General features: G+C 41.8%; 2 protein-coding genes across 5 annotated transcripts in view; one reads left to right on the top strand and one right to left on the bottom strand.

Annotated features, from left to right (window-relative positions):
• The window catches only part of tmem117 (transmembrane protein 117), a 44975-nt gene extending 31779 nt beyond the window's left edge, over positions 1-13196 (top strand). For all 4 annotated transcript variants that reach the window (XM_048256226.1, XM_048256225.1, XM_048256228.1 and 1 more), the window contains 4 exons: positions 1415-1512; positions 4215-4374; positions 8138-8267; positions 9168-13196. In XM_048256226.1, coding sequence (XP_048112183.1) covers positions 1415-1512; positions 4215-4374; positions 8138-8267; positions 9168-9835 — 1056 coding nt within the window. In that variant the 3' untranslated portion in view covers positions 9836-13196. The remainder of the gene's footprint in view (positions 1-1414; positions 1513-4214; positions 4375-8137; positions 8268-9167) is intronic.
• Positions 13197-20981: 7785 nt separating this feature from the next.
• Positions 20982-27278, bottom strand: part of nell2a (neural EGFL like 2a) — a 59600-nt gene continuing 53303 nt past the window's right edge. Inside the window, exons 19-20 of the mRNA XM_048258019.1 lie at positions 21847-22071; positions 20982-21517 (exon numbers count right to left, since the gene is read on the bottom strand). Coding sequence (XP_048113976.1) covers positions 21476-21517; positions 21847-22071 — 267 coding nt within the window. The 3' untranslated portion in view covers positions 20982-21475. The remainder of the gene's footprint in view (positions 21518-21846; positions 22072-27278) is intronic.

Genomic DNA, 27278 nt, shown 5'->3' on the forward strand with positions numbered 1-27278 from the left:
CCCATGGAGTGACTGCAGTCTTGACACCAGACGGAGGGGGGTGAACTTGACAAGCGCTCTCTGCATGCCCATTAGTATTCCGGCCCACCCCGCAGTAGAAGGAGAAAAGGGGAGTGGAGGGAGGGGTAGGGAGAGCGCCAGGGAAGGGAAAGTGCTGAATCCAGGCATTAGTGGAGATGTTTTGCCCCCCTCCTCCTGCACTTTCCATTAATTCAACAAGGCACTTTCAAGATGACCTCTGGCTCGCTTTTTTTCCCCAGCTGCGTCATCTTCAGACGAGCGGACAGGAAGGGCCTGTTTTGCATCAGCACCCACACACCTCACACCACTCGTCCGCTCACAAACACACCCAAAAACATACACACACACACGCATATATATATATATGCATACCCACACACATACACACACACTCACACACACACACACACTCACAAACACATACAAATACACACACACACACACAAACACACACAAACACACACAGACACAGACACACACACACACACACACACAAAAAAACACAAAAACACAAACACACACACACACACACACACACACACACACACACAAAACACACACACACCACACAAACACACACACACACACACACACACACACACACACACACACTCACACACACACAAATAACACCAACTCTTCTCACATTACGTACACACATACAAACACCCACACACTTTGTACCACACACACACACACACACACGGGCCACAGTGACATCCTGTGCCGGCCTGCTCCTGCTTCTGCCTCCAGGGTGGAGGTGATCTATCGGCAGAGTAACCTTGGCTCGGATGTCTCACCAGAAGTGTGGATTTGCATAGACAGGCATTAAAATCAGATACGCATCGGAGGGGAAGGACTTAGCTTAATTACCTCTAATGATTAGCTGGAAAGCCGCATTTTCCCCTAACAACGCCATGGCTGTCAAAGCGTGCCACGACTGCTAAATTGATTTTACTTGTGCTCAAGTGTGTTTTTTTAACCCTCTGGCTCTTCATACACAACAACAACAACAACATCCAAATAGAGAATCATTTTTTACATTCAGTGTAATGGCCATTTTTCATTACAGGAGATTTCTGTCTGTTTCTATCTTTTTGATTAAGCTTTATTTATCCTGACTGAAAATACATAACCTTTCAATTTGACATCTGTTTTGTCAAAGCGTAATAAGAAAGAAGTGGGCCATGTCATTTGAGTAGCAGGATCTATTTCAGTTTTTCTGATTTTAGCAATAAAATTAAAACTAATATTACTGCTATAAATAAATAACTTCCTTCCTCCCCGTAACATTTCTCATCACTTTTAGGTATAATAAAAAGACTTGCATTTGGTGTGACATATACAGACTTTATGACCCTGTGTTTATATAACACCCTCTTTCACTATGCAGGTGACGGATATGATGCTTCAAGATGAGCTGTACCCAGACTGGGGCAAAGCCGCCAGAAGATTCTGGAAGAAAGGGAACAACAGAATAGTCCTCTTCTGGTATGTCAGGAACACATCATAACATGTACACTTGGTGTTGTTTAAAATTGTGTGTATGTCTACTGGGACCCTTGCAGTGATATTTTTTTTTCAGTGTGCGTATGTTCACAAGACAATAGAGATACTCTCTCTCCTCTGTGAAATGAGCCGGAGCATAACATAAATATTTCCCCATATAGAACTGCTCTAGTGAGCTTTGATGAATACTGTATTGTAGGTGGGTACATCACAAGCTTGTATTGTCTACCCACACCGTGTGTGTGTGTGTGTGTGTGTGTGTGCGTGCGCGTGCGTGTGTGTGTGCGCGCGCGTGTGTGTGTGTGTGTGTTTCTTTGTGCTCTCTGTTTGCTGTGAGTCTGTACATCTGTGTGGGTGCACTGATATCTGTATGTTTACAGGCGGACCTGTATTCGCGGCTCGCCTGGGAGCCGTGGCGTGAGGCCGTGCTCCTGGGCGGTGGGGGTTGCGGCGAGTCAATAGCGATGTTAATCTCCCTCCACTCAGCGTCTGCACCTTTAATTAGCAGAACAGGGAGAGCAAAATCAATCAACATCGCAAGGTCGCTATGCCAACTCGACCCCACCGCTCCCCTTACAACGCGGGGTCTTTAACCCCGCGACAGCGAAACACATCCGTGAAGTTGTCATTAAAACGCGCCGGCAATCCCACTGAGAGCCAATATGCTGTTGTGTATTGTGGGTTATGGTAAACTGAACCCACATTTGATTAGATCTCTGTATTGACAATCACTCAAACCACCAAATTAGATTAACACAAAAACCTTATTCAATCGTTAATCCCTATAACATTATTTACGCCTTCATGATTAGATTTAAAGGGAAGGCAATAATGGAATAGTAATATGTTACCACAGGATCCAGCGAATAATTAGAAGAACATTATGAACATAATACATAATAAAGCAGTAAGTCTAAGCAAAGGCAACATAAGTAAGAGGTCAATGCATAGATTTCCATGGGCTCAACCTGCCCTTCTGATGTTAACATTTAGTTAAGAGGTAATCTTGTGCACAGTGGAGATTCCAGATCCCTGGGCAAAACAGAGGCCTAATTGCCAATTAGTTCTGTCTTATCTCGAATGCTGAAGCTCGGTGTTGGGGAAGACCAGTGCTGATGAAAGCCACCCTGTGTTGCCTCAGTCGCACCTGACCACTCTATTCACACTTTGTGGGCTTCATTTTAGAAGCTCCAGGAGTGAGTCTTCAATTATGCAACCTGGAGTGAGTGGTGCTGGGCCTTCAATTGATTTGGTATTTTATATGTTTCTCATTAAATCAGGATCCTTCCTTGTCTATTAGAAATGTGAAAGGCCGAAAAATGTAATGTGAATGAAATTTGCTATTTTCATTTGAAAGATCTGACATGCTTATACTGTAGCAAGGTGCACTTGAGGGAAAGAGTGACTAGATATGACTAGATAGTGGGCAGCCGTGGCCTACTGGTTAGCGCTTCGGACTTGTAACCGAAGGGTTGCCGGTTCAAACCCTGACCAGTAGGCATGGCTGAAGTGCCCTTGAGCAAGGCACCTAACCCCTCACTGCTCCCCGAGCGCCGCTGTTGTTGCAGGCAGCTCACTGCGCCGGGATTAGTGTGTGCTTCACCTCACTGTGTGTTCACTGTGTGCTGAGTGTGTTTCACTAATTCACGGATTGGGATAAATGCAGAGACCAAATTTCCCTCACGGGGTCAAAAGAGTATATATACTTATACTTATATCTAATTGTTTACAACACACACACACACACACACACACACACACACACACACACAATATCCATTACATGTGTTATTCATGTTTCAGAATATCTGTGCGCTCTATTTGGGTCCAATAAGGAAATCACTTATTTCTACGGAGTGTCACCCAGTCTCTAATATTTACAGATGTAGGTCATCAAGATGTAAGCCAAGGCATCACATTTATTCAATGAACTTTTAACTTTTTGAATATATGACCCCTCTGCATCATTACTTTCTGAAGCAGACCTGAGATCATCATGAATGTTTTCATTCCACTCACACTGCACCTATTTTTCATGCAAAATCCCAAATCAGGAGCTTTTCAGAGCACCCCATTGCTGGAGTGCTCTGACACTTTTAATCACTTCTGACATATGCAGCCGTTTTGTGAAACAGGAGTAATCACATCGCATGCCTTTAATCCACACTCACTTCATAATTAAAAGAGGGAGCAATTTGCACCCAAATAATGATTTGTCTGTAGAGGGAGGGCAGGTTGTGGAAGGCCGGGTGACGGTCCTTCCTCTGGCCCATGTTGGCCTCTGCTAGCTCTTTACGCAGCAGCAGTTCGGTAACAGTGTGTTGCAGGCTCTCCATAATCCGCTAAGCTTACCGTGACACCTGACATGTCTTGATATTTTAGAGCATGTGTGAAATCCATGTAATCCATGTAATCCATGAAGCTGTTCTCACACCCAGACTTTTTATGTGGTCAGTGTGCTGTGTAGGTGTTGCAGCAGAGATGTGTGAGGGGAGTGTGTTTGTGTGTGTGTATATGCGTGTGTGTGTGTGTGTGTGTGGGGGGTATAGGCCTGTTTATCTGCTTATGATCCTGTGAGTATTTACAGTACTTGCCCATTATAGTTTTGTTTCTAGATTAACTTCAAGATGCCCTCGTGTGTGTGTGTGTGCGCGTCCATGATTGTGTGGGTGGCATCCCTACAGGACAGTGCTGATTTCCCTGACGTCGGTGGTGGTGCTGGTCATCAGCACGGACTGGATCAGCTGGGACAACCTAAACCGCGGCTTCCTGCCCAGCGATGAGGTCTCGCGCGCCTTTCTCGCCTCCTTCATCCTGGTCTTTGACCTGCTCATTGTCATGCAGGTGAGTGCCCCATCTCTTTCTCTCTCTATCTATCCCCTCTCTCTCTCTCTCTCTCTCTCTCTCCCGGTGGCCAATTAAAATGTGCCGTTACCTCTCCCTGCTTCCGTCCCTTTTGTCTGCCTCCTTTTCCATTAGCTGGCTCCTGCTCTCTCTCTCTCTCTCTCTCTCTCTCTCTCTCTCTCTTCCCCCTACAGTCACAGAGGCACTTCAGAGAGAACTCAGCGTAGGCAGATTATTTTTGCTCATGTTCTCTCCAGTACTCTTTTCCAGCAGGGCAACTGGACATAGCAGGTCAGCTGGACATAAGATTCAGATATTTTATTTACCATCTGAGTTGTATGTATTTTGTGGGTTTTGCCACAAACTCTGAGGTTATTTGTATAACCATAACCATACATAGCCATAGAGATACCCAATATGTACTCTCCGTCAGGCACATAGAAATAATTCACACTAATTTGTTAGCCTTTATTTTTCTTTGTTAGCATATTATAGATATACTCTGCATTCTAATTGTGCATCGCGGCTTGATGACACAGTTGCCCAATGCCCAATTGTGAAGTAATTAAAAAAAATGACACAGATCATGTTTGATTGAAGTGGTTTGGTTGTTTAAGTTAGATGCTATGATGGCAGGCTAAATTGGTAGCCTGTGGAAGCCCCCTTCTGTTAATTACCATTGAACCACTTAAAGAGCACCTTTGAGCCCTCTTGGATTTAATTCAAGTAATAAATCAATATCCGAAGCTCATCACCGCAGCACACCGTGATTGATGCAAGCATGTGCTCGTACACGGTTCGCAATTTAGCCTGTCTCACACAGTTTTAATTGCTTCTGTTCCGCCATCATTTTATATCCCTCAGAGCTGGACTGAGATGAAGAGTTATTGAATTCGGTGCCTTCACCCTATTGCCCTGCTCCCTCCTTGAGAATTTACAGAAGGACTGCACATCATGGCATCCTCATTTGCATGGTGTCAGTCTCCCAATCGTCTGCCATGCAATCTGTAAACAGCACACCCCAACTCCGGCTATGATGGCCATCTCCTGTAAAGGTGTTTACGTGTGTTATTTACGACTTCTATTACTCGCGACTTTTACGACATGAACACCCACACCACCACCACCACCCACCCACCCACCCCCGCCAGGCACACACTTCATTGCAGTCAGGAGGAGGGTGGGGGGGCCCTCAACAGGCTTTGGATCCAAAATGGCTCCACTCACCTTCATCTGTGCCTGCCTTAGTGTGACGGTTAATTTCTCCTGTCTTTGTCGGAGGCGCTGATATTTTATTCAGAGCCCAATTAAGCTGCCTGCGACTCAGCCAGCTGTGGATGCCCCACCAGCTGTTGTGTTGCCAGAGGCTTTACCAGAGCTGCTCATGTGATGCCTCTCAGAGTGCCTCTCTGCTCTGCCACTGTTTACATTGTCCCGTATTGTATTTATTTATTTATTTATTTTGCACAGCACCACTTTCACAGGTGTGGTTGAGAGGCTGTTCAAGACTAGCTACCATGGATGTTGTTGCTGTCATCTGACGGGCTTGCTTCATCTGGTTGCTCCTAATTTTGGCTGGAGGAAATGGTGCTGAGTAAATGTCGTGCCTAATAAGCTGGACGAGGCTGGTCTTTTTTCCATTATCGGTGTCCAACTGGAGCCATCTCCACTCAGCTTACCATGACTGCTCACACTTTGGCTTTGACATTTCTACCTGGCTAATGAATAGGCCATGCAATCAACTGCATAAAGCAGGAACATTTTGCTGTTTTTTTATAGCTGCGTCTGTCCTGAGAATGTGCAAGAAGTTCAGGAAGTATAAATGCCAGCTTTGATTTTTCTTCATGTCATAAGCAGAACCTAACTCTGTCTAGATGCCTTATCCTTGTGATGCATTATTAACATTGCAGCAAGTTCTCCTCCAAAACCCTAAGAAATTCTCTGAAGACTGGTTGGTGGAGGCAGGTGGGGTTGCGGGGGAGGGTGGGGTGTGGGGCGGTTTGCTGATTCTGTGACTACTGAAGCTTTTTGGGCTGATGTCTTGTGACATGAGGAAGGCCCAGTTCACAGAGCCTCAGGACCCATGTGCTGTGCGCATCCCAGCCTTTGATCTGTCGAATGTCAAACACAATGGCACAGTGAGGTCCATCAGTTACTGTTCACCCTCAGGGACAAGTGCACCGAATGCAGCCCAGTTGGAATTACCATTTGTGCTTTTGGTACTCTGAGCAAAGTTGTTTGTTACAGAAGCGAAGTAAACTGATTTATACAGTAGCTCAATGCAGCAACAGTAACTTAAATACCTGTAGTAAAACTGATTTATACAGTAGCTAAAGTTGACTGAAAAGAGGAATATAAAATCAATGCAGCAACAGTAACTTAAATACCCATGCCAAGTAAAACAAGATAGTGTTTGTTATTGGGATTTGATTGAGTAACTTTATCAGGATGCACATGTATTCTGGATCCATGAAATAACTGGCCTTTAAAAATAAAAATCTGCCTGTCTCTATGGGAATTTAACATAGGGGTGGGAATACTTATGACCCCTGTATTTTAAGGAAGAACATTTATTTATTTATGATATATTATTCATTCACTAAGAAAATTGGTGTCCTTGAAGGTTAGATATTTCCTCACTTTTCACTTAAGGCATTAAGATCAATTTTCAAAAGATGATTTTATATTCCTCTTTTCAGTCAACTTTTTCTTGTTAAGCAGATCTTACCAAGTTAATGGCAGACAAGTAATGGGCATCTAGACCTCCGGTCATCCCTGGGTTTAGTCTCTTTGAAGTGGCCCAGCCAGTCTCTCTGACCCTTTGGTCCTGGACTGTGAGCACCGAAAAGGCTTGAGCACAAGTGACACCCGTCTTACAATCTGCTATGGAGTTAGATAGATAGATAGATACTTTATTGATCCCCAAGGGGAAATTTAAGGTCTCAGTAGCATACAGACATCACACACAACATGCACTTACAGCAGAACAAGTAATATAAGTATATAATTAAAAACACCACTGAACAATAAAGACAGTAGAAGATAAATATACTAAATAAAACTAAATCAAATATCCATACAAGGATGATTAAGTCAAGTCAAGTCAAGTCAAGTCAAGTCGGCTTTTATTGTCAATTTCTTTACATGCACTGGTCATACAAAGAATTGAAATTTTGTTTCTTACTTTCCCATGCAGACATAGACATGCTTTAAATACAGACATAGACATACTATAGACATAGCCATAGACAATAAACATTAAATTAAAGTGCAAGACTGAAATATAGAACATGTATGTATCAAAATAGAAATATAGGACATATATATAAAAAAAAAAATAGAGGTAGTTGTGTTGTATATTTATATAGTCTTAACAGTTACATGAAGTTTAAACTTGTGCTTGTGTGACCTGTATATTTACATTGATATGCAGTATGCAGTAATTTCAAGTATATCAGGCTTGATGTGAAGCAGCAACACGTTTGGCTCTTGCAGTCACAGTGCAGTTCCACATGGCGGTGTTGGGGGTGTTGGTAGACAGGATCCTAGTTACCTAGGTTCCTGGTTGGCTGGTGGGTGGGGGGGGCTGTCAGTGATGGGAGAGTGGGTAGAGTGTTCAGCATCCTGATTAAGCATGAGGCGCTTGTAGTGACAGGGCAGGGACTAAGCCTGTGATTCTGTATGCATGGTAAGGTGCTCTATGAGAGTGAGTAAATAAGTTCGTAACTCTGCTGCAAATGACTGACTTTGCCTTGGTTTGCAGGACTGGGAGTTTCCACACTTTATGGGTGACCTGGACATGAATCTTCCAGGAATGCCCACCACTCATGTCAAAGTGAGGCTTCCTGTTTGCAAGAAGTTCTTTAAGGATGAGTATCACATCCACATAACAGGTACAACTGGATGAACCCTGGTCTGACCCTCTCATTTACATGATGAAGACTTTTATGTGAAGACATTTTATGATACAACCTAATATTCAAGATAATAAAACCTCACGATAATTTTAATGACACTGCATGCATTGCATGGCTATTGAATGAATGCACAGGCATAAGGAGAGTTCTTTTTTCTGTGGATTCGGGTTTGAATAAGCATTGTCTCCTTGATGATTATATATTTGTAATCACACCGACATGTCTATTTCCTACTTAAGGCATTAATCCTTTAGAGGAGTATGCTCCCATTACAGCCATCTTCGTTGTCCTTGTTTTAGTCCTCTTGCATGCTTTGAGTCCCCGTAGGAATCTCGATGTTCCCCAAGTAAAGCGTTAAATAGCTCACCCATACAGCGATTTGCACTGGGCTGTTAACCCCTATGCTCTGTGCAGTCACTGAGAATTATAGGAATAGGAGTATGTGAGTGCTTTGAATATGGAGTTCATTAAAAGATACTGAGGGACCTCATTTTCCATTTCTGCATAGAGTCTCCTGGTTTATTACTGAATAAATTGATTGCAGTTTTAGAGCTTTATGTGCCGGTTGTTATCCGGCTGCTCGGTGTGAGTAATGCCTGCTCACGTCCTGCTCTGCCGTTGTCAAAGTGACTGATTATAGCCACAGAAACCCAGTGTATCATGGGAATTCTGTGTCGACGAAAGTCTTTTTAATGACTATCCTTTGTATGTCAGTCATGGACACCGACATGGAGACATTGTTTTTATGAAATAAATACTGCAGTTGGTTTGTTTATTATGTGTTTTTTAGATCATACCATATTAGTCTTTCAAAAAGTAGCAAAGCCTTTCTTAAGATTTAATAGCTCTTGGTTCATCTCTTCTTTTCTCTGTCAGGCAAATGGTTTAATTATGGGATCATCTTCCTGGTTCTGATTCTCGATCTCAACATGTGGAAGAACCAGATCTTCTACAAGCCCTACGAGTACGGCCAGTATGTGGGCCCGGGGGAGAAGATCTTCACCGTGGAGGAGCCGGAGACCCTGGTCAACTTCAACCGCAGCACGCTGACCTACGAGTGGCGCGCCAGCAACGTGGACCCGCGCACCAACATCCCCTACGTCCACAGCGACATGTTCCTGCACAGCCGCTACGTGGGCGCCAGTCTGGACGTCAAGTGCCTGGCCTTCGTGCCCAGCCTGGCCGCCTTCGTCCTGTTCGGGTTCTTCATCTGGCTGCTCGGCCGCTTCCAGGACAGCGAGACCTTCCCGGAGAGCCAGGACAAGGCATACGAGCGCATCAAGCGCAAGTCGCCGTCCGACCTGGGCGTCACGCCCGAGGACGTGCACATGTCCATGAGCGAGTCTCTTAAGCGCAGCGGCACACCCATGCTGTTGTCGGTGGACACACGCCACCACTTTGGCTCGTCCAACAACTCCATCTCGCCATGCTCCAACGACACGCAGGAGACCCAGCCCAGCATTGCGGCGGACTGCACTGTCCCCGCCCCCACCATTGAGGAGGAGTCGGCCACCTCGGACGTCAGCAAATCGTCGTCGCCTTGACCTTACCACGGACCCGTTGGCAGTGGCAGCATGGATGCCAACAAGCCAGAGTGGCATCCACTGGCAGAGTCACACACCTGTCTGTGGCTCTTTTGCTAGAATCTTTTTTCTCTGCCTTGGCACAGCCTGTTAGCCTGGGCAGTCACTGGAGAGCTTATCCTTCGCTACGTACCTCCAGAACAGAGACCTGAGCTGAGTCTCGGGGGACGTTGATGCACATCTTTACTCCCACTGAAGGTGTCTTTAAACACCCACAAACCCTGGCTGATTTATTTTTGTTTTCTATACCTTGGGAAAAAAACTCTTTGTTTTCTATACCTTGGGGGAAAAAACATTGTACATGGCGCCAAGTATCTGAAGAAAAGAAAACTTCTTCACCTGAAGAAGTGGTGCTTTACATTTACATTTTGTAAGTAGGTATATCTTTTTTTACAATAATATTTTGGTGCCTACAAGGAAAAATAATATTTATACTTAGAGTGCATGGCAAAAATGGTCATGGCTATTTTATTGTACATGTGATCTATTTCCGCGAAAAAGGTGTGCCTTGAGTTGTAACATTCCAACTGATGGGCAGCGTTGTCCAGTGTTGGAAGAAGATGTCTCACAATATGTCTTATGGTCTGTCATGTTATTGGTCAGTCTTCACCATATCACTTCCTGGGGATTCGTTTGATATATGCTTCTCACCTGCATGGATTGCTAGTGGCAAATGCCTGTGATTGCATTTGGGGACACTGAGGATTCATTTGTATGTTACAACATTTGTCATTTATTCTGAGAACCCTGCGGTGTTAATTTGTACTGTTACATACAATTACATACAAGGTTGGGGAATAAACCAATCTGTATTATAATATGGAGAACACTTTAGATCTTAATCATTTTTAATTCTCCTGTTCTTTGAAAAGCGGCATATTACATGAAGCATGTAAGGTTTGCTTTGTACAGATATTATGCACAAGCTTTCTCAATGATGAATCTAATGAAGGTGCTATAATCAGCTACCTACAAGTGATGCATTACAGACACCTAGAAGGCGTAACATACTTTTTAGTACCAAGGGACATCCATCATTGGACTTCATTATTTATAATTACATGAAGATCATTCTTGGAGTTTAGTAGTCCAGTGTTGGTTAATGAGAGATGTTTACTATATCCAATGCTCATCCTGCAAGCTCATTGGCTTTCTTCATTATCAGCCCAGTAAGTGGACCCATCCAAAGATGTATGTATGAACCTCTTCCACTATATAGTCCATATTGGTGCATTAGAGGTGTACTTATTTCCCCTCACAATGAAAACACTATAAAGGTTCTTTTAAATAGTCTAACTTATCAGTTTATTGCATATTTATGGAAGTTTCCCCCTTTCAAGTATTTTTCCTTACCAAGTGTATCAAAGGATTAAAGCATCCCAGGCACACTACTAGGCTGACATTTTCAGATGTTCTTAAACATTATTTGCAGTTTGTGGCAGCCGACCTTAGCAACATTACTTCATTCATGTGTTTTTTTAATGCAGGCATAATTTATTAAAATAAAGCTGTGTGTGTGAGTGTGAGTGAGTGTGTGTGTCTGTGTCCTGAGTCCAATAAACTTACCGTAATTTCCCGCCTATTAACTAAGGTTTATACATTCATGTTTTTTAAAAAAAAAAAATCTTTAGCTATGATGTTAATTCACAGGGGTGGGCTGTACATGGGAATTCATTTATTTTCTTCACTCTTCTCTTTGATTAAATCTGATTCATTGGGCACTGCGGTTAATATGCAAGTATTCATTTGCATTTCATTAATCATATGGTTTATTCACGATGCAGGTAATAGACAGAACATTACTGTATAAAAAGGTCAACTCTTCAAGTATCATCTAAAATGAGTGGCTTAGACATATTCCTGGAAAAGTTATGAGAGTGATAATATATAAGTATACAAAAAACAAACTGAAAGACATAATAGTCTTGCTCACTAAAGATGAACAGAAACCATTCATCAGATTAATTGTTGCTAGGTATGTGGAGGAGGGGGCTGTGGCTGTTTTTTGTGTGAATTATGTCTGACCTTTTTTAGATTTATACAATATGTCTTTCTATGTCTTTGGAAAGCAGATAGTTGTATTGAAGAGAGTTTTGGGCTTGTTAAAAAATGCTGCTCCAAAACGCTAACAAGCAAATACATTGTGATTTGTTTCCACCTTTTTATCAACCATTGTGCTCATTTACTCTCTGTATTGTTGAATTGCTTGCTACAGATTTCTTCTATGTCCAGAGATAGGTTAGTGTTTTTTACCAATGTCCACACATTTGTTTGGAACAGATTCTCTGAGCTGTAATGTCGCTTTCCTGAGGCTGATTGTTATTTGTGATTGTGGTTGAGTTAGCATTTGGATTCCTAGAAGTAGTTGGGAAAAAAATCTTCTCGGTGTATGTTTCATGCTTTTAACTGTTCACATGTGTTGTGAAATGTGTGGCTCTATGTTTTACAAAGAGAGTTTTTGCCTGCTGAAATTCTGTACTGTGTACATTGACATTGTTGGGGTTTTCTCTATACCTAGAGAAAATGCTGCATGCCAGGTTTCAGTTGGATTTCTGCCCCATCTTTTGAGGTTTTCTCATTCGTATGAGGATCCTACACTTCATCTCCTTACTTATAACTTAATAGATTGTGCACCAGTATGAATTAAGACAAATCATTGCCTTTACAGACAAACACTTCAGCAGCTTCATGGTCCAGGATACTGAAGTGTGTCTCATGCTAAGCTTTTGTTTACTTGTTATAAAAGTAGTTGGAAATCTATTTTGAAAACAGGTTTATTTATTTATTGTGACTCATATAATGAATATTGTTGCATATCCTGATATTCAAGTATACTTCCTGGATTTTTTTTTTTTTAAATCAGTTACTGATTAGAAAGTTGATTTGTATATTAGTGAGTCCATACTAGTTGATGCAATTGCCAAATTATGACCTGTGCATGAGATTCAGTTGCACTTGTGGGAGGTATTTTTCTTACCTGTTTTCATTTGAAAAGGTTAATTTTCACTTCAAAGCCATTGTCACTATGCATAATATTACATAAAACACAGTATTTGATTGTTTTACAGAGTATTTATATATCTATATTTGTGTGTGTATGTGTGTAACAGTGCCGCAATTCAAAATGAATGTGATAGCTCTTTCAGCTGTATCCATGTTGGTGTTGTACATAGTGCAGGAATGCCTGTGGTTACTGATCCTTAGCATTGTTTTACTGTTTTCTAAGGAGAGGTGACACTTTCTAAACACACTTGTGTAACAGTTGTCAGTGACATACATGTCAAATACTGCTACCAATAAATTACATTTTGCTACATGCCAATACTGTATGTATTTGAATCACATGTCTGATTTCCAAGAATGTATGTGTGGGGTGATGGCAAGCATCACAACTTTGGTTTACATTTCAAACGCAATCCTCAGAGATCTTGTTGCCAAGCAACTCCTTTGGGACCTACTATATCCAGCTGCCGACCCAATTAGGTTACTCGAGAAGAGAATAAACTTTGAATGTTAAACAAAGTTATGGGACAAATTCCATGTGATGTGGAATTGAGAAGAATATACTGTATACAAGTCCCCATGTTTGTATCCTGTATAAAATACTTTATATTTATAGTTGTTGTTACAGTATAGTATATAGAAGTGTAATTGCAAATGTGTACATGCATACGCATATCCTAAATGTTCTCTAAGCGATGCTGGGTAACGTCACTTCTGTTGACATTCAAACAAAACAGATAGCTACAGTAGCTCGCTACTTCCTTCCCCTCCCTCCTGTGCTGCTCCCATTCAATTGAAACTCCTAAACGCGCATCTCGTCTGTGATTTGCTGGAACAGTTTGTTATGTTTTTATGGGCTAGGTTTGCCCTGGTTGTTTTTGTTGCCGTTTTTGGAGCCTGGGCTGTCCACAGAGATCGCATTTTTTTACAGTGTATTCAGGACACCAACAGCTAGCGGATGGTTAGGTGATGTTTGCAGTAAGTAACATAAAATGTTTTAGCCTAAAAATGGCATCGCTTAGAGCACCTTTAAGCATATCTTATCCCATTATATGTAAATATAATGGGATAAGAGAAAGAAGCAAAAGCATATTCCTCTGGTAGGCATCAATCACTATCATCACTGTTCCACCAGCCTTTTTATGTGGAGAATAAATAAAATATACTGTCGAAGATGTCCGATATTGCCTGGACTAAAGTGTATTTGTTATGGAAGGGTAAGATGAGATGTTGTTTTCTGAGGTGCTGAGGCAGTGGTTAGGGCAAATTCTGGGGGTGGACAGAGTAAGAACACAATGTTTGTTTTATGACTGGATGTGCTGTGAGACGGATCAGAGGTGGCTTATGTATTTGCCTATGTGTTGTTACCATATATAGAAATGGTGTATAATTTGTTGTATTTTCTGTAAAACAGTGTGCATATTGTCAATACAGTGTCATTACACATTATTCATATTGTCAAACCAGGGACTTTTTATTTTGTATTTACTTAGTGTATTTGTAGAGACGGATGCGCACATCCAAAATATGTTGTGACAGGTGCCAGACAAAACGTGTTAGAGGGAGAAGGAGATGGTCTGCACACTGTATGGGCTCAAAGAGATACTTCATTTATTTTTAAAAGGTAACGTTTCGATCTCAACAGATCTTCATCAGGCAAATAAGAACTGGTTTTGCCTGATGAAGACCTTCTGAGATCGAAACGTTGCCTTTTAAAAACAAATAAAGTATCTCTTGGAGCCCATACAGTGTGCAGACCATCTCCTTCTCTCGTATTTACTTAGTGCTCAGTACCAACCGAAATGCCACTATTTGCATGTTCCCTTCTGTTAACATTATTAATATCCTTCGATTCAAAACCCTTCTTAGGTTGTGGCATTACCACATTCATAGTGACATTTCAAATGAAATGGCCAGAGTTTTTTAAGATTGCCTTTAGATATGCCAAAATATCAACCTTATCCATTAGCACAGAGAATCAGCCTTCAGATTCCACCCTTCTGGAAGAGGAAATGACTTCTAAGTCATTTGATTCCAATTAGCTGCATAATGTGGCTTAATTACACTCTCAGTTCAATATGCATGAGTGTTACCATTCCCTACCATACCCCATGATCGAGGCAAAGAACGATGATGAGCCAGATCAGGCCCAGAGTCGGTTCATCACGTCTGACAGCTTTGAACTCTGAAGAACCCTTGGAAAGAATCAGAATCAATCTGCCAATTTCCCCTCAGCGACTCAACCATACACGGCTTTCATTGGTGAGAAAGATGAGAGGGATGTATAGCTCCCTCGCTGCTCTGTCCCCGACATTCAAAGAGTGTGACAGGACAGCCTGAACAAGTCCCATGGTGTAGCAAAGTCATTTGACTGAACGATCTACAGACTGACACATCCAAAGATTTTTTTTTAGTTGCCTTGGTCTATCTGTCTGTCTCCCACAATAACCACACTATATTTCTTTTTTAGAATGAGGGTAAAGTCGGATGATAGTGCACCCTAATGCAACACTGTTGACAGGATGTGACATTACAGATACGTAAGCAGCTTGCCAGCACATCAAATGCCGTTGACACCTAGATAAAATTAATATCATTGAATCCTATCCTCATACACAATCCAAAGAAACTTCCACAGGAGTTACATTCAGCAAACGTTGTTTTGGTTGTGATGTTGTTTCAAATATACTACTCCAAACCTCGGAATATCAAAAGTGTGTCCCTGGACTTTCTAATTGCGTACGCAATTAATAGGCCTATGGTTTGGGAAAGAAAACTGATAAGACTGTATTTTGGGCAGGAGACGATTTCATATCTGTAAAATGTTTGATGAGCAAGGCTGTTAGAAGGCTGTAGCATCTTAGCCAGGGCATCTAAATCCACTTACAAAATGGGTGATATGGGGTGTCAGTTTTGGATTTTAGTTTACACTTAGGCACACATGAGGAAACTATTAAGGTTCATCTGTTACAGTTTTAGCCATGGGTGTACATAGTATGAATCAATTCCCAGAGTAGTGAGTTCATATGATTCCTTTAATGGCACTGTAAGGTTTAGAGTAATTAGAGTAGTACATTTACCCCAAACATGAACTAATACGATAATTAATCACATTTACAGACATGAAATCATTGCAGTAAAGACACATTTCAAGTTATAACATACAAGAGTCAGTCATATTGTTTGCTTGTAGCTTACTAACATGAGATAGTTACTGTATGTGCTACTGTTACACATTATGACGCAAGAGTTTGTTCATTATTTTATTCGTTGATAAAGAGTGTCAGGGTTAGGGGCTCCCTGTAGGTCAGGACATCTGTTGCCTGGGGTCCATCTCTCCAACAGAAAATTGGACATTTAAGAGCCAGCTGGACAGGCGCTCTTCCTGCTGTTACACTCCTTTTGTGCCACTGGCAGATCTCCACTATCGCCTGGGTGTCAGTAGACCAAGCAAAGCCAGATGGTGCCCTTGCCAAGAATGTATCAGTTTCTAGGAGTAGTTCCCCATAGTGATGTTATGTTACTGAGGATGATCACATCCATTTGTGGGAATTCTTTCATTCTATCAGTAATTATTTTCCAGAGCTTCTTCAATTACAAGAAGAAATAATTATACATATTGTCAGGAAACTCCAGAATTAGTTTGAAATACAAAACTATTATCATATCCTGAGGAAGAAACATAATTTGTTGTCAGAAGGCATGTGATGGTTCAGTTTCTCTTCCTCTGTTTGCTCTCCTGTATTTTCTGCCAACTGTGACTATGAACAACGGAAGGCACACGTCAGCACAGCGCAAAAAAAGCCTGGTGGCTTGTGAAGTGCTAATTCCTCAGGACTCAATAAATCCATAAATGAATTCCTGATCAAATGCTGGCGCTGAGGCTTTAGTGTTTTGGACCCAGTCCTTGGCAACCAACAGTTAATCTTCAGAATCAGCCTCATCAGCACTTTCAGTTCTTCAGAACTGAGAGTGAAGAATATATTTATCTTTTAACTTTTCCTGTTTTTTTTTTTTTTCTACCACAGCACTGTGTGTGAGTTGAGAAAGAGAGAGACATGAACATCTCATTTTATTTCTGCATCAGGTAATTAGGGCCTTGCACTGTTCTACTTGAAGAAATATGTAATTTGACTGGCATGTGAGACTGATATTTTCACTTTGTAGAATTAACAAGATGCCACCAAGTAGATATTTTTCAACCAGTGTGAGGGAAGAGTCAGATTATATCGCTGTGTGTACCCTGACACTAACAACAGTAAGTGACTTCGCAGACACCTAAACTGCTCTTTGTGTCAAACATGTTGACACAAAGATAAAATGAATATCATTGTATCCTCACCTTGTAAATCCTGTGTAATACTCTCTCAATATGAAAAGAACACGATTCCACCATAAATATAGATATACCGCACAGTGCTACAAAATATGACCACTGCTCAGTCCTGTACATCCTCGCAGTGAAAATAAATCACGATTGTCAATTTGTCTCCATCTCCTACTTCATACCCTACCCAACTTTTGTGTATGCTTCTTTGTGTGTGCCTGTGTGTGTATGTGTGCGTGCGCAAACAAAAAAAAAATCTGTCTGAGGGGCTATATGCCCACTAAGTTTCATGTGCCTGGGTGTTTAGTTGTCCCAGGAGTCGTTGACCAAAAATTCAGGAAGTTGATGACGAAAAAATAACAAAAAACAAAAAAAACTTTGACGATCCCTAAAACATCTCTGTCAGTTCCATGCCATTTTCAACAGCTATCAAAAACAAAGGTCATTTTTGGATGGATGTATTTTTTGTGAATGTTTCTTCTTCTACATAAGATTTTAGTCATCTTTAGTTCATGTAATACTTTATTGTCAATGCACAAATTAAGTAACAGTAGTCTGAATTGAAATGCACAAATTTTACATCTAACCAGCTGTTTTACATCTAACCAGTGGTGCAAATAACTGACATGTCCAAATGGGCCTTGATGAAATGCGTCGCTAGACTGTTCATACACATTTTAACGGGCCAAAGTTGAAGAGCTGTTGTCCGTTATTGTTCGTGCAAATATAGGCTGATTCATGTTCCCTTGCATTGTGTAACTGAGGTCCATGGCTAGTCTGGCTTTCATCAGACCAAGCTCAATCTTTTAAGAAATCAAAAAATAAATAGCGGGCATATCAGGCTGGGTTCACCCAGCCTAGTCCATAGGCACCGATATTGTTTAATTTTCGATTGAGATATCCACGCTCTGGCTATTCTAAATGCAAAAATGCATCAGGGAGTTATGACAAAACTGTAACTAACAAACTAGATCCTAATAGAAAGCTGTAGCTTCCCTACAGGTAGGCTTATAAGGTAGGCCTATTTACAACATAAATTGTCAATAGGCTATGCTGGCGACTCAAATAAAATCTCCTTTGGAAACTAATGGCTTACGCCTTACAGTATCAAGCGGACTTAAATTGCCATATCGTGGCGAAAAGTTGTAATAAAATTCATGCAGCTCCATGAGTCAAGGAAAGCGCGAATGAAGTAGCCACTTCTAAATGGGACCCACTACACAGTAGCTTAAGGTGTGTTAAGGTGTGTTGCTAAAGCAGCCATAATGAAATGAAGGTATCATTGTTTGAATACTTCACACACACGTGCTTTTTAATTTCACAGACTACAACTACCAAGCTGGAATCAAAGCACATCGATTCCCCTCTCACACCCTGCACACACTTAAAACAAAATAAACAGGCGTCTCAGTCTCACGCATGTATAGGCAAAACTGTATCAGACCGGTGTAACGTTGGTAAATCTTCGATGACACAGAATGATTTTTGTAGCACGTGCAACAAATGACAGTCGAAAGATACAATTACAGTGCTGCTATCAATTTGCTTGGTATAACCGCATTTATAGTTTTCTACAAATGCAATCAATCAAATTGGCCTCCATCACTCAACCAATGCTAACAGTAACATTACCTAGGTCCTTATTGATATTACAAGATTAACGTACCTGCAGTAAAAACCAAGCATGTCCGATAAACATCCTCAGATTTATTTCGGCTTCAAGAAGAAATGGGAATTACATTTCATGTGAACATCGTCCTATCCTTATTAGACGTTCTCTGCGGTAAACTACAGTCCTTGTAAGCGTCCATTGTTTTTCCAACCCACTTTTAACTTCCAACAAAATTAGGCTACGTCTCACTGCAACGATGCGCCATCTAGTGGACAAACGACTACTTATCGCCAATACTGGAAATGCAGCCATAATGATGATGATGAATATTTATTTTGGCTTTCTTTTAATCTTACTGAATTTGTAATTATGTATCGGCTGTTCTAATACCGATAGTATGTGGGTGCCTGTGTGTGTGTGCATGTGTATATGTGTGCACCGCCATCTACAGGCCAATCAGTGTACAGTCACTAAATGTACACATAACCTAATTTTTAGACCCCCATGGATGAAATTCTACTTAAACTTGGCATACCCCCAGAGATTGCCAGGTCAATCATACACATAAAATTGGGTGCAGTTCTGAACATCTTAACTGAAGATAGGGGCGATTAAAGCAGAATAATATTGCATTTTCATTTTTTACCGGGGGGGTGCAAATCACAAATGAGTGATTATGGGCCAGATTGATGTGGGCCCTTGAGACCAACATACCATAAAAGATTCTTCATCCTCAGTGCCACGGTTCAGGTAGTTATTTAGGAAAAACTGCATTTTTAAGGTTCGGGGGCCCAGCACGGGGAGTGGCCCCGGGAACTAAAACTAAATTTGTCCGTAAAAGTCTAGTGGGGCTACATGCCCACCAAATTTCATGTGCCCCGGTGGTTCGGTGTCCCAGGTATCGTTGACCAAAAATTCAGGAAGTAGATGACGAAAAGAAAAAAAAAAAAAAAAACTTTGACAATCCCTATATGACCGCTTCACTAGCTTCGCTAGCGGCCCTTCTAACTAATGAGGAAATCTGATGAATGCTAATCACATGCCTGAAAGCATGGTGTTTCACCTAAAAGAGAAACAATAGAGGGAACAGCTGCATACCTTCTCAATGACCTACTATTATATCGCTACAGTAAAACTGTAATTCTGAATATGAATGAGGACACAATGCAGCTTTTAGACAAAATGTCGGTACAGTACACCACTATACATGGCACGGAATGCTCCTTAATAGTCATCCAATATTCATGTGTATGAAAGCACTGGGTAGCAGGGCTCCATCAATAGCACTTTCAGCTAGAAAGGCTCAAATGAGGGGAAGAAATAGCCTACACTGAATTTATTCAGTTCTTGACTAGTTAGTATAGTGAGACAAATAATGAGCATCGTCCTGAAAGTTCTTGGCTCTCTTAACTCGTGTCAAGTTATCAAACCAAGACAATTACAATGAAGACTTTTGTACTCTTCACGGTCTCTTCGAAATTCGACAGGACAGCAGAATAGCCTATCCTAGTCTGTATAGTTCCAACAATATGTTGTTTTGTCTTAGAACTGTGCCTTCTGTGACTGAAAGCTTAAACTAAAAGAGGTCAAATCAGTGTCAACAAAACAAAACCAAGACAAAACACAAACAAACAAATAAATAAAACAACCCTAGCACAAGTGGCTGCTATGATTCTGGCAGTAGGTCTCGGTGCCCCCGGGGAGGCACGCCATGTAGCGCTGCGCTGGTGAAAATGAAAGGCAGGTGTGGTGGCGCGAGCCTGAGACCCATGCTGGCAAAGGGGACTCTGCGCAGCAAGCCAAGCGCATGAATGAATAATGAATGGAAAGGTCAGTCAGGAGGATGACTGTGCTCCTAATAGGCGCTGACTGCTCAGATGGAAATCTCACGCGCAGTCACGCATGTGTTTTGACAGCAACCTCACTCACCTCTCTATTTCCTATTCACATACCTGATGCAGAAGGTAGGGTAACACTAGGGGCATGCTGTAGCTTATGGGATTTGTTATGGTCTCAAAATGATGGCATTGACACACAAACAGGCTTAAATCCTACAGTGGGTGAAGAGGAAGGCATTAAGTAGCATGACAACATTTAAGAAGTTGAGCTTATGCCTAATGTGTAACAGGGCACTGTTGAACGTAAATAAAATAACAAATCTCAGATAAATGGAAATGGAAATACTTTATTTCACCATTACACAATAACAAGCCATATCGTACAGTAAACTGAAATTTTGAAAAAAAGTAACAAACCAAGAGCAAAAAAAGTGATATAGAATCATTTACTATAGAAGACTCCATTATGTGTTAAATGAGAACTACACTGAAGTTCACTACCTAGGATGTCTATAGCCTTTTGAATTTTTAAAAGAATTAAAAACCAGAACAAACATTTTCAACACTTAGTACAGTCATGCCTGTATATAATATTTTACAGAATTATGTTTTCTGATGAGTTTGTGATCTTCAATGCACAGAGTCCCCCTCAGCTGCAGCGATGAGTAGAGGTGGTTCTTTTGTCAGCAATTTGGTATATTACACATTTAAATTTGGTTTAATTTAGAGTTTCGGGGAGAGGGCGGGAGGCAGGGGGTGAAATGCAAGTTTCTTCTATATGGACTACACTGTACAAATGCAAATTCAGTGCCTTAGAGAGACTAAAGGCACATAGGATCCACTGAGCAACAGATGTGTCCATTCTGCAAAGACAGTAAATGAGGAGACCATCAGGAAGATCCAGAACTTTCAATTGTTCAACACTGAATGGCACATTATTATGCATGTCCTCAAAGGTCTCACAAAATAGGGGGAATAATGACATTAAACAGCCACCTTAGGTTGTACCAAGTCCCAGAGATTACCACATATTACAATTAGCACATCAGTCTACTGACTTTGTACTCCCTCCACTAAAACCACACAATATGTATGTTTCTGTTAGCACATTCAAACCCATGGTACCAGGGATGTCCCAACACAAGCCTTAACCACAAATCTTTTGAGCTAGCCTTCGCAATTCCATCCTTACCTTGCACTGGCAGAGTGTGCATTCGGTGCCATGCTTGACCCAGGAGGAGCCGCTGAAGCGAGTGATGCCATGTTCGTCCGTGCACGTCTTGGTGATGTCGTTGCGGATGGTGTCGGCCTGGCACGGGTCGGTGACACAACGGGCGCAGCACTCGCCCTCAGGAACCATGGTGAAGTCACAATCCACTGAAGGACAGGAGAGAGGCCAGCAGTCCACTTCACCTTGCTGCAACATGTACACAAAAAAAGAGTCCTCACTCAGCAACTTCACTCTACAACCTCTTACTTCATCACTGCACATTATTCCATATAAAAATGATTTTGTAATAAAATCTGATAACAAAAGACAAGACCATATCCTTCCATGAAAAATGTACTCCACAGCATTTCAAAGCATCAGATGCTCGCTTTTAGAATGCTTCAGTTTTAAACCCCAGTATTAAAAGTTTTTCTGGCACCAAGACTTCCTAGAATACTCCATATTATCCCATAAACACAGAGTGCACAAACTACTCCCATCTATACCATAAAGCTATGCTTTTCTGCATGTGACTGGAGTCTACCCAATGGCCCCTTACTCTACTCCATTAATCATGAAAAACTTCATTGGATTTCACACACAACTTTATTGGATTTCTCCCACTATTCCAATAGGCCTCGTGAATGCAGGTCATATATTTTGGCCAACATGATAGATCTTGGCTAAGCTATAATTTAGTTCAGCATGACCTACTTCCACTAACATTTTCATTCTGCAATCTGTATTACTTTACACCTCCGGAGCACATGGAAACTGTGCACTCACACGAACACATGCACAATCCTTAGGAGTGTGGACATGTTTTCATAATGCCATTTTCCCCCTCCACTGCAAAAAAAGAAAGAAAAAAAAAAACAATGCAATGGCTTCAAGTGTTAGACAAGACTAGCACAGCCATACATGTTTATCTTTATATCTTTATAGCAGCGGTGCATGCATGACGGTGCAGGTAGAGCATTAATGCAAGCTGCTTTTATTAATGTTGAGTGTAAACATTTGAGTGACAGCTCCCTTGTGGGACTCGAGTAGAAGTGTTCACATAAAATGGACGCTGGACTCATTATGCAGAAGGATGTTCATTATTCACAGCACAGCGGTGGGCCAGACTAAGATCCGCTGGTCTCCCAGTATACTCATCACAAATGCCCCTGTGCCACTATCTACAGTAGATGTCATAACACAGCACCAACGCACTACCGAGTTCAGAGTTCATTATGCAATGAATTAGCATGCGTACCACAAAACCTACTGTGCAACCTAAGGACCTAAGCCTCAAAATAGTCCAAAACTAAACGTGCAGGAACCTACAGCACTGACTGCAAAACACTAGTGACGTAGTACTATTCATTCAATGTTAATCAGCCGCTAAGCCTTCGCCTATCAAGTGACTGAACAGCAGCCCTCATTCCCAAGTATCAATATCATCAAATATTAAAAGCTACTATTAATGCAAATGTCCACCTATAACACAGTAACATGAATGAATGTAATCTAAAAAAGTACTATGGAATAAGCTAATGAAGTGAAAAACATGGTGAACTCTATAGATTTAGGTACAAGGCTTTGTGACCAAAATGCTGCACATCAAAGCTTGCATCCTAATGGTTGCATAACAATGGTTTAGTATACCTTCTTAACTGTATACTATTGTCTACACTGCACTATTCTAGTATGTTTGCACCACCTGCCTATACTGTGTATATCACATTGCACTTTTCTGCTTTTGCACTTCTGGTTAGATGCAAACTGCATTTCGTTGTCTCTGTATTGCACAATGACAATAAAGTTGAATCTAATGTAATCTAATCTATAGTCTACACAAGTGCTTTTGAGACAACATGCACACAGTAATGTTCATATCCTGCATCTGATTATGAGTTACACAGCTTTATAAAAAAATGCTGTATTATATAGCCATAATACCACATGATGCTCTACATACTGTATGCATTAATTGGCATATTCTTCCTTGATAAATAAGTAATATAACAGAAGCAAGACAAAGAGGTGATGTACAACTGAGCATTCTTTCTTACAATCATTTTATTACTGTGACATTAATGCTTTTTAAGAAGATATTACGTGTAGCATTTCACCTCTGCTGTGGTATTCTGATGTTAAATAGAAGCCTGTAGAGAGCATTCGTGGTAATGCCATTTGAGTCCAAAGGCAAAGGCAGAACTGGGCCATATTTATTCCCCTCAACTCTGCTCGGAGACCTACAGCAATACTTTATGACAACAAATGCTTTTATTCTTTAGACGCCAAGATTACAAAGCCCACACTGCACGACCATGAGTGGAATTATATTACGCTGGACAAAACATGTAGCCGGCCAGACATCTGCTATGCTTTGTTTTCATTTGACTTATTTATTTATTGAATTTTTTTTATCACCGCAATGCCAGACTAGGTTGCTCAAGGACGACCACATTTATTGGGTGACATTTGGTTTATGAGCGCTACTGGCAGAGCAGCATCGTAACAAATCATTTCAGTTTGGGTCTCTTTTCAGGCTTTTGGCCACCTCTCATGCGGTGACCTTGGCCTCCCATGCACAGAGTTCTATTCCTCAACATGGGCGAAAATTCATACACACTTCATGACACCTTTCATGACTACATTTGAGGATTACATCATATTTGGATTCTGGAGGGAATTATGGCCAAATGGATACTGAGGAGAAAAAAACAAAACAGCAGCGATTTAAGGTTTGAGAATGTTTCAATTCAACTCTTTTGTAGCTCTACAGCGTTCCAAAATGACAGCAATTTATACTTTAGTCACACTTTACAACCCGGTCTGCCAGCAAGGGCATTCATTTGGTTCTTCCTCTCAGTGAAGCACCTTGGGGACGGCCCTTATCTAGGACTTATCTCTCTCTGAGTTTCGCAAGCCCTTCTCAGAACCTGTGCTCAAACCAAAGCCGGGGGCCTGCTCGGCAGCTGTAGCACAATCAGAGATCACTTCACACACCCCTGCCTCTGCCACCACACACACATATACCCACGCACACACACACACACACACACACACACACACACACACACACACACACGAGCGTGCGTGCACACACACACACACACACAGACACACCCACGCACACACACACACACACACACACGAGCGTGCGCACACACACACACACACACACACACACACACACACACACACACACACACACACACACACACACACACACACACACACACACACACACACACACACACACACACATTTTGCTTTCATCTTCCCTCCTCTCTACCTTTCTCATCCTTTACTTTCCTCCCTCTCTTCTATCCTCTCTTATGGTCCTTCTCTCCTCTCTCACAGTTCGCTCTCCTTTTGACACTGCTCTCTCCTCTCCTTCTGTGCTCTTTCATGTTGCTCTGTTGATTTAATGCTGCTGCCCACTGTCTGGAGTGCTTCCACGGGACTGTGTTTCAACTGGCACCGCCATCTCTCCCATCTCTCTTTTTTTTGTACCCTCTCCCCCACCCCCTCCCCCCCTCTCTCTCTCACTCTTAGTCTCCTCTCCTGTACATTACTTTATGGCCTGGGCGCTATCCATACCCCTCCGAAGTGGCATCCCGCCGCAACCAATCTCGCTCTACCTGCATTCATATGCTAATCCAAGGGCCGGGTGTCGGCAGGCTATTTGATCTGGTTAGTGGGGCAGAACAAAGGCACACCACGCTTACCCACCACACGGCACAGAGAGAGAGAGAGAGAGATAGACAGAGAGAAAGGCACATGGGTGGACAGTAAAAGATGATTTGTGTGAGGGGTGTGTGTGTGTGTACGTGGTTATGTGGTGGTGGTGGTGGTGGTGGTGGGGGGGCTTTAAAAAAAAATAAAAAAGGTAAGTAGTCAGAGTGTTCCTTCCTACTGTGACAATGCCAAGCGTGACATTTGCATTTAATAAACATATGGCTGGCGCTGGGCTTACATCCCTGAGCTCTTTTTTCCGAGGACAAGAAGCCGCCTGGTCTGTCAGTGTGTGAGCGGCTTGTAGGGGCTCATTTGTACTCGGGAACACACAGCAGGGGAGGGAAGACATTCAAAAGGTGGATGGGAGGAGAGAGAGAGAGAGAGAGAGAGAGAGAGACGAAGCCCTTAAGCAACCCCTTTTTCCTTTCATTTCAATAGCGATTACACTCAGGTATTGTGACAAGACCAAATGAAAAGTCATTCCAAAAATACTCCCACTGTTATATAAGATAGGAAGAGAGAGAAAGGCCTATCAGTCCCTGAAGCTACATACATTTTTACACATTGTTAACACATCTACCCAGAAAAAGACAGTATCATAATACAACACCATCTTTAAATGATAGCCCGAGGCTTAATAGTTAGTGTCATTCGTGTCAGGTTGACGTGTGTGTCACATCACAATGTGTATGTTGACGTATATGTGTCACATCACAATGTGTATGTTGATGTATATGTGTATCACGTCACAATGTGTGTGTTGACGTATATGTGTGTCACGTCACAATGTGTGTGTTGACGTATATGTGTGTCATGTCACAACGTGTGTGTTGACGTATATGTGTGTGTTGACATATATGGGTGTGTTGACGTATGTGTGTGTGTTGACATATGTGTGTGTTGATGTGTGTGTGTGTGTGTGTTGATGTACAGTATGTGTGTTTGTGTGTTGGCGTGTGTGTGTGTGTGTGTGTGTGTTGGCGATATATGTGTGTGTTGGCGTATGTGTGTGTGTTGGCGTATGTGTGTGTGTTGGCGTATGTGTGTGTATGTGTGTGTGTGTGTGTTATGTGTGTGTGTTAGGCGTATGTGTGTGTGTTGCGTATGTGTGTGTGTTGGCGTATGTGTGTGTGTTAATGTATATGTGTGTGTTAATGTATGTGTGTGTGTTAGCGTATGTGTGTGTGTGTATGTGTGTGTGTTGGCGTATGTGTGTGTGTTAGCGTATGTGTGTGTGTTAATATATGTGTGTGTGTTAATGTATGTGTGTGTGTTAGCGTATGTGTGTGTGTGTGTTTAGCAGTATGTGTGTGTGTGTCCGTATGTGTGTGTGTTGGGCGTGTGTGTGTGTTACGTATGTGTGTGTGTTGGCGATATGTGTGTGTGTTGCAGTATATGTGTGTGTTAGCGTATGTGTGTGTGTTAGCGTATGTGTGTGTGTGTTAATGTGTGTTAATGTATGTGTGTGTGTGTGTGTTAGCGTATGTGTGTGTGTGTTGCGTATGTGTGTGTGTTGGCGTATGTGTGTGTGTTGGCGTATGTGTGTGTGTTGGCGTATGTGTGTGTGTTGCAGTATATGTGTGTGTTAAGCGTATGTGTGTGTGTTAGCGTATGTGTGTGTGTGTGTTGCAGTATATATATATTAATATATATGTGTGTGTGTGTATATATGTGTATTAAGC

Source organism: Alosa alosa, chromosome 11 (genome assembly GCF_017589495.1).
Source record: "Alosa alosa isolate M-15738 ecotype Scorff River chromosome 11, AALO_Geno_1.1, whole genome shotgun sequence".
Lineage (NCBI taxonomy): Eukaryota > Metazoa > Chordata > Actinopteri > Clupeiformes > Clupeidae > Alosa > Alosa alosa.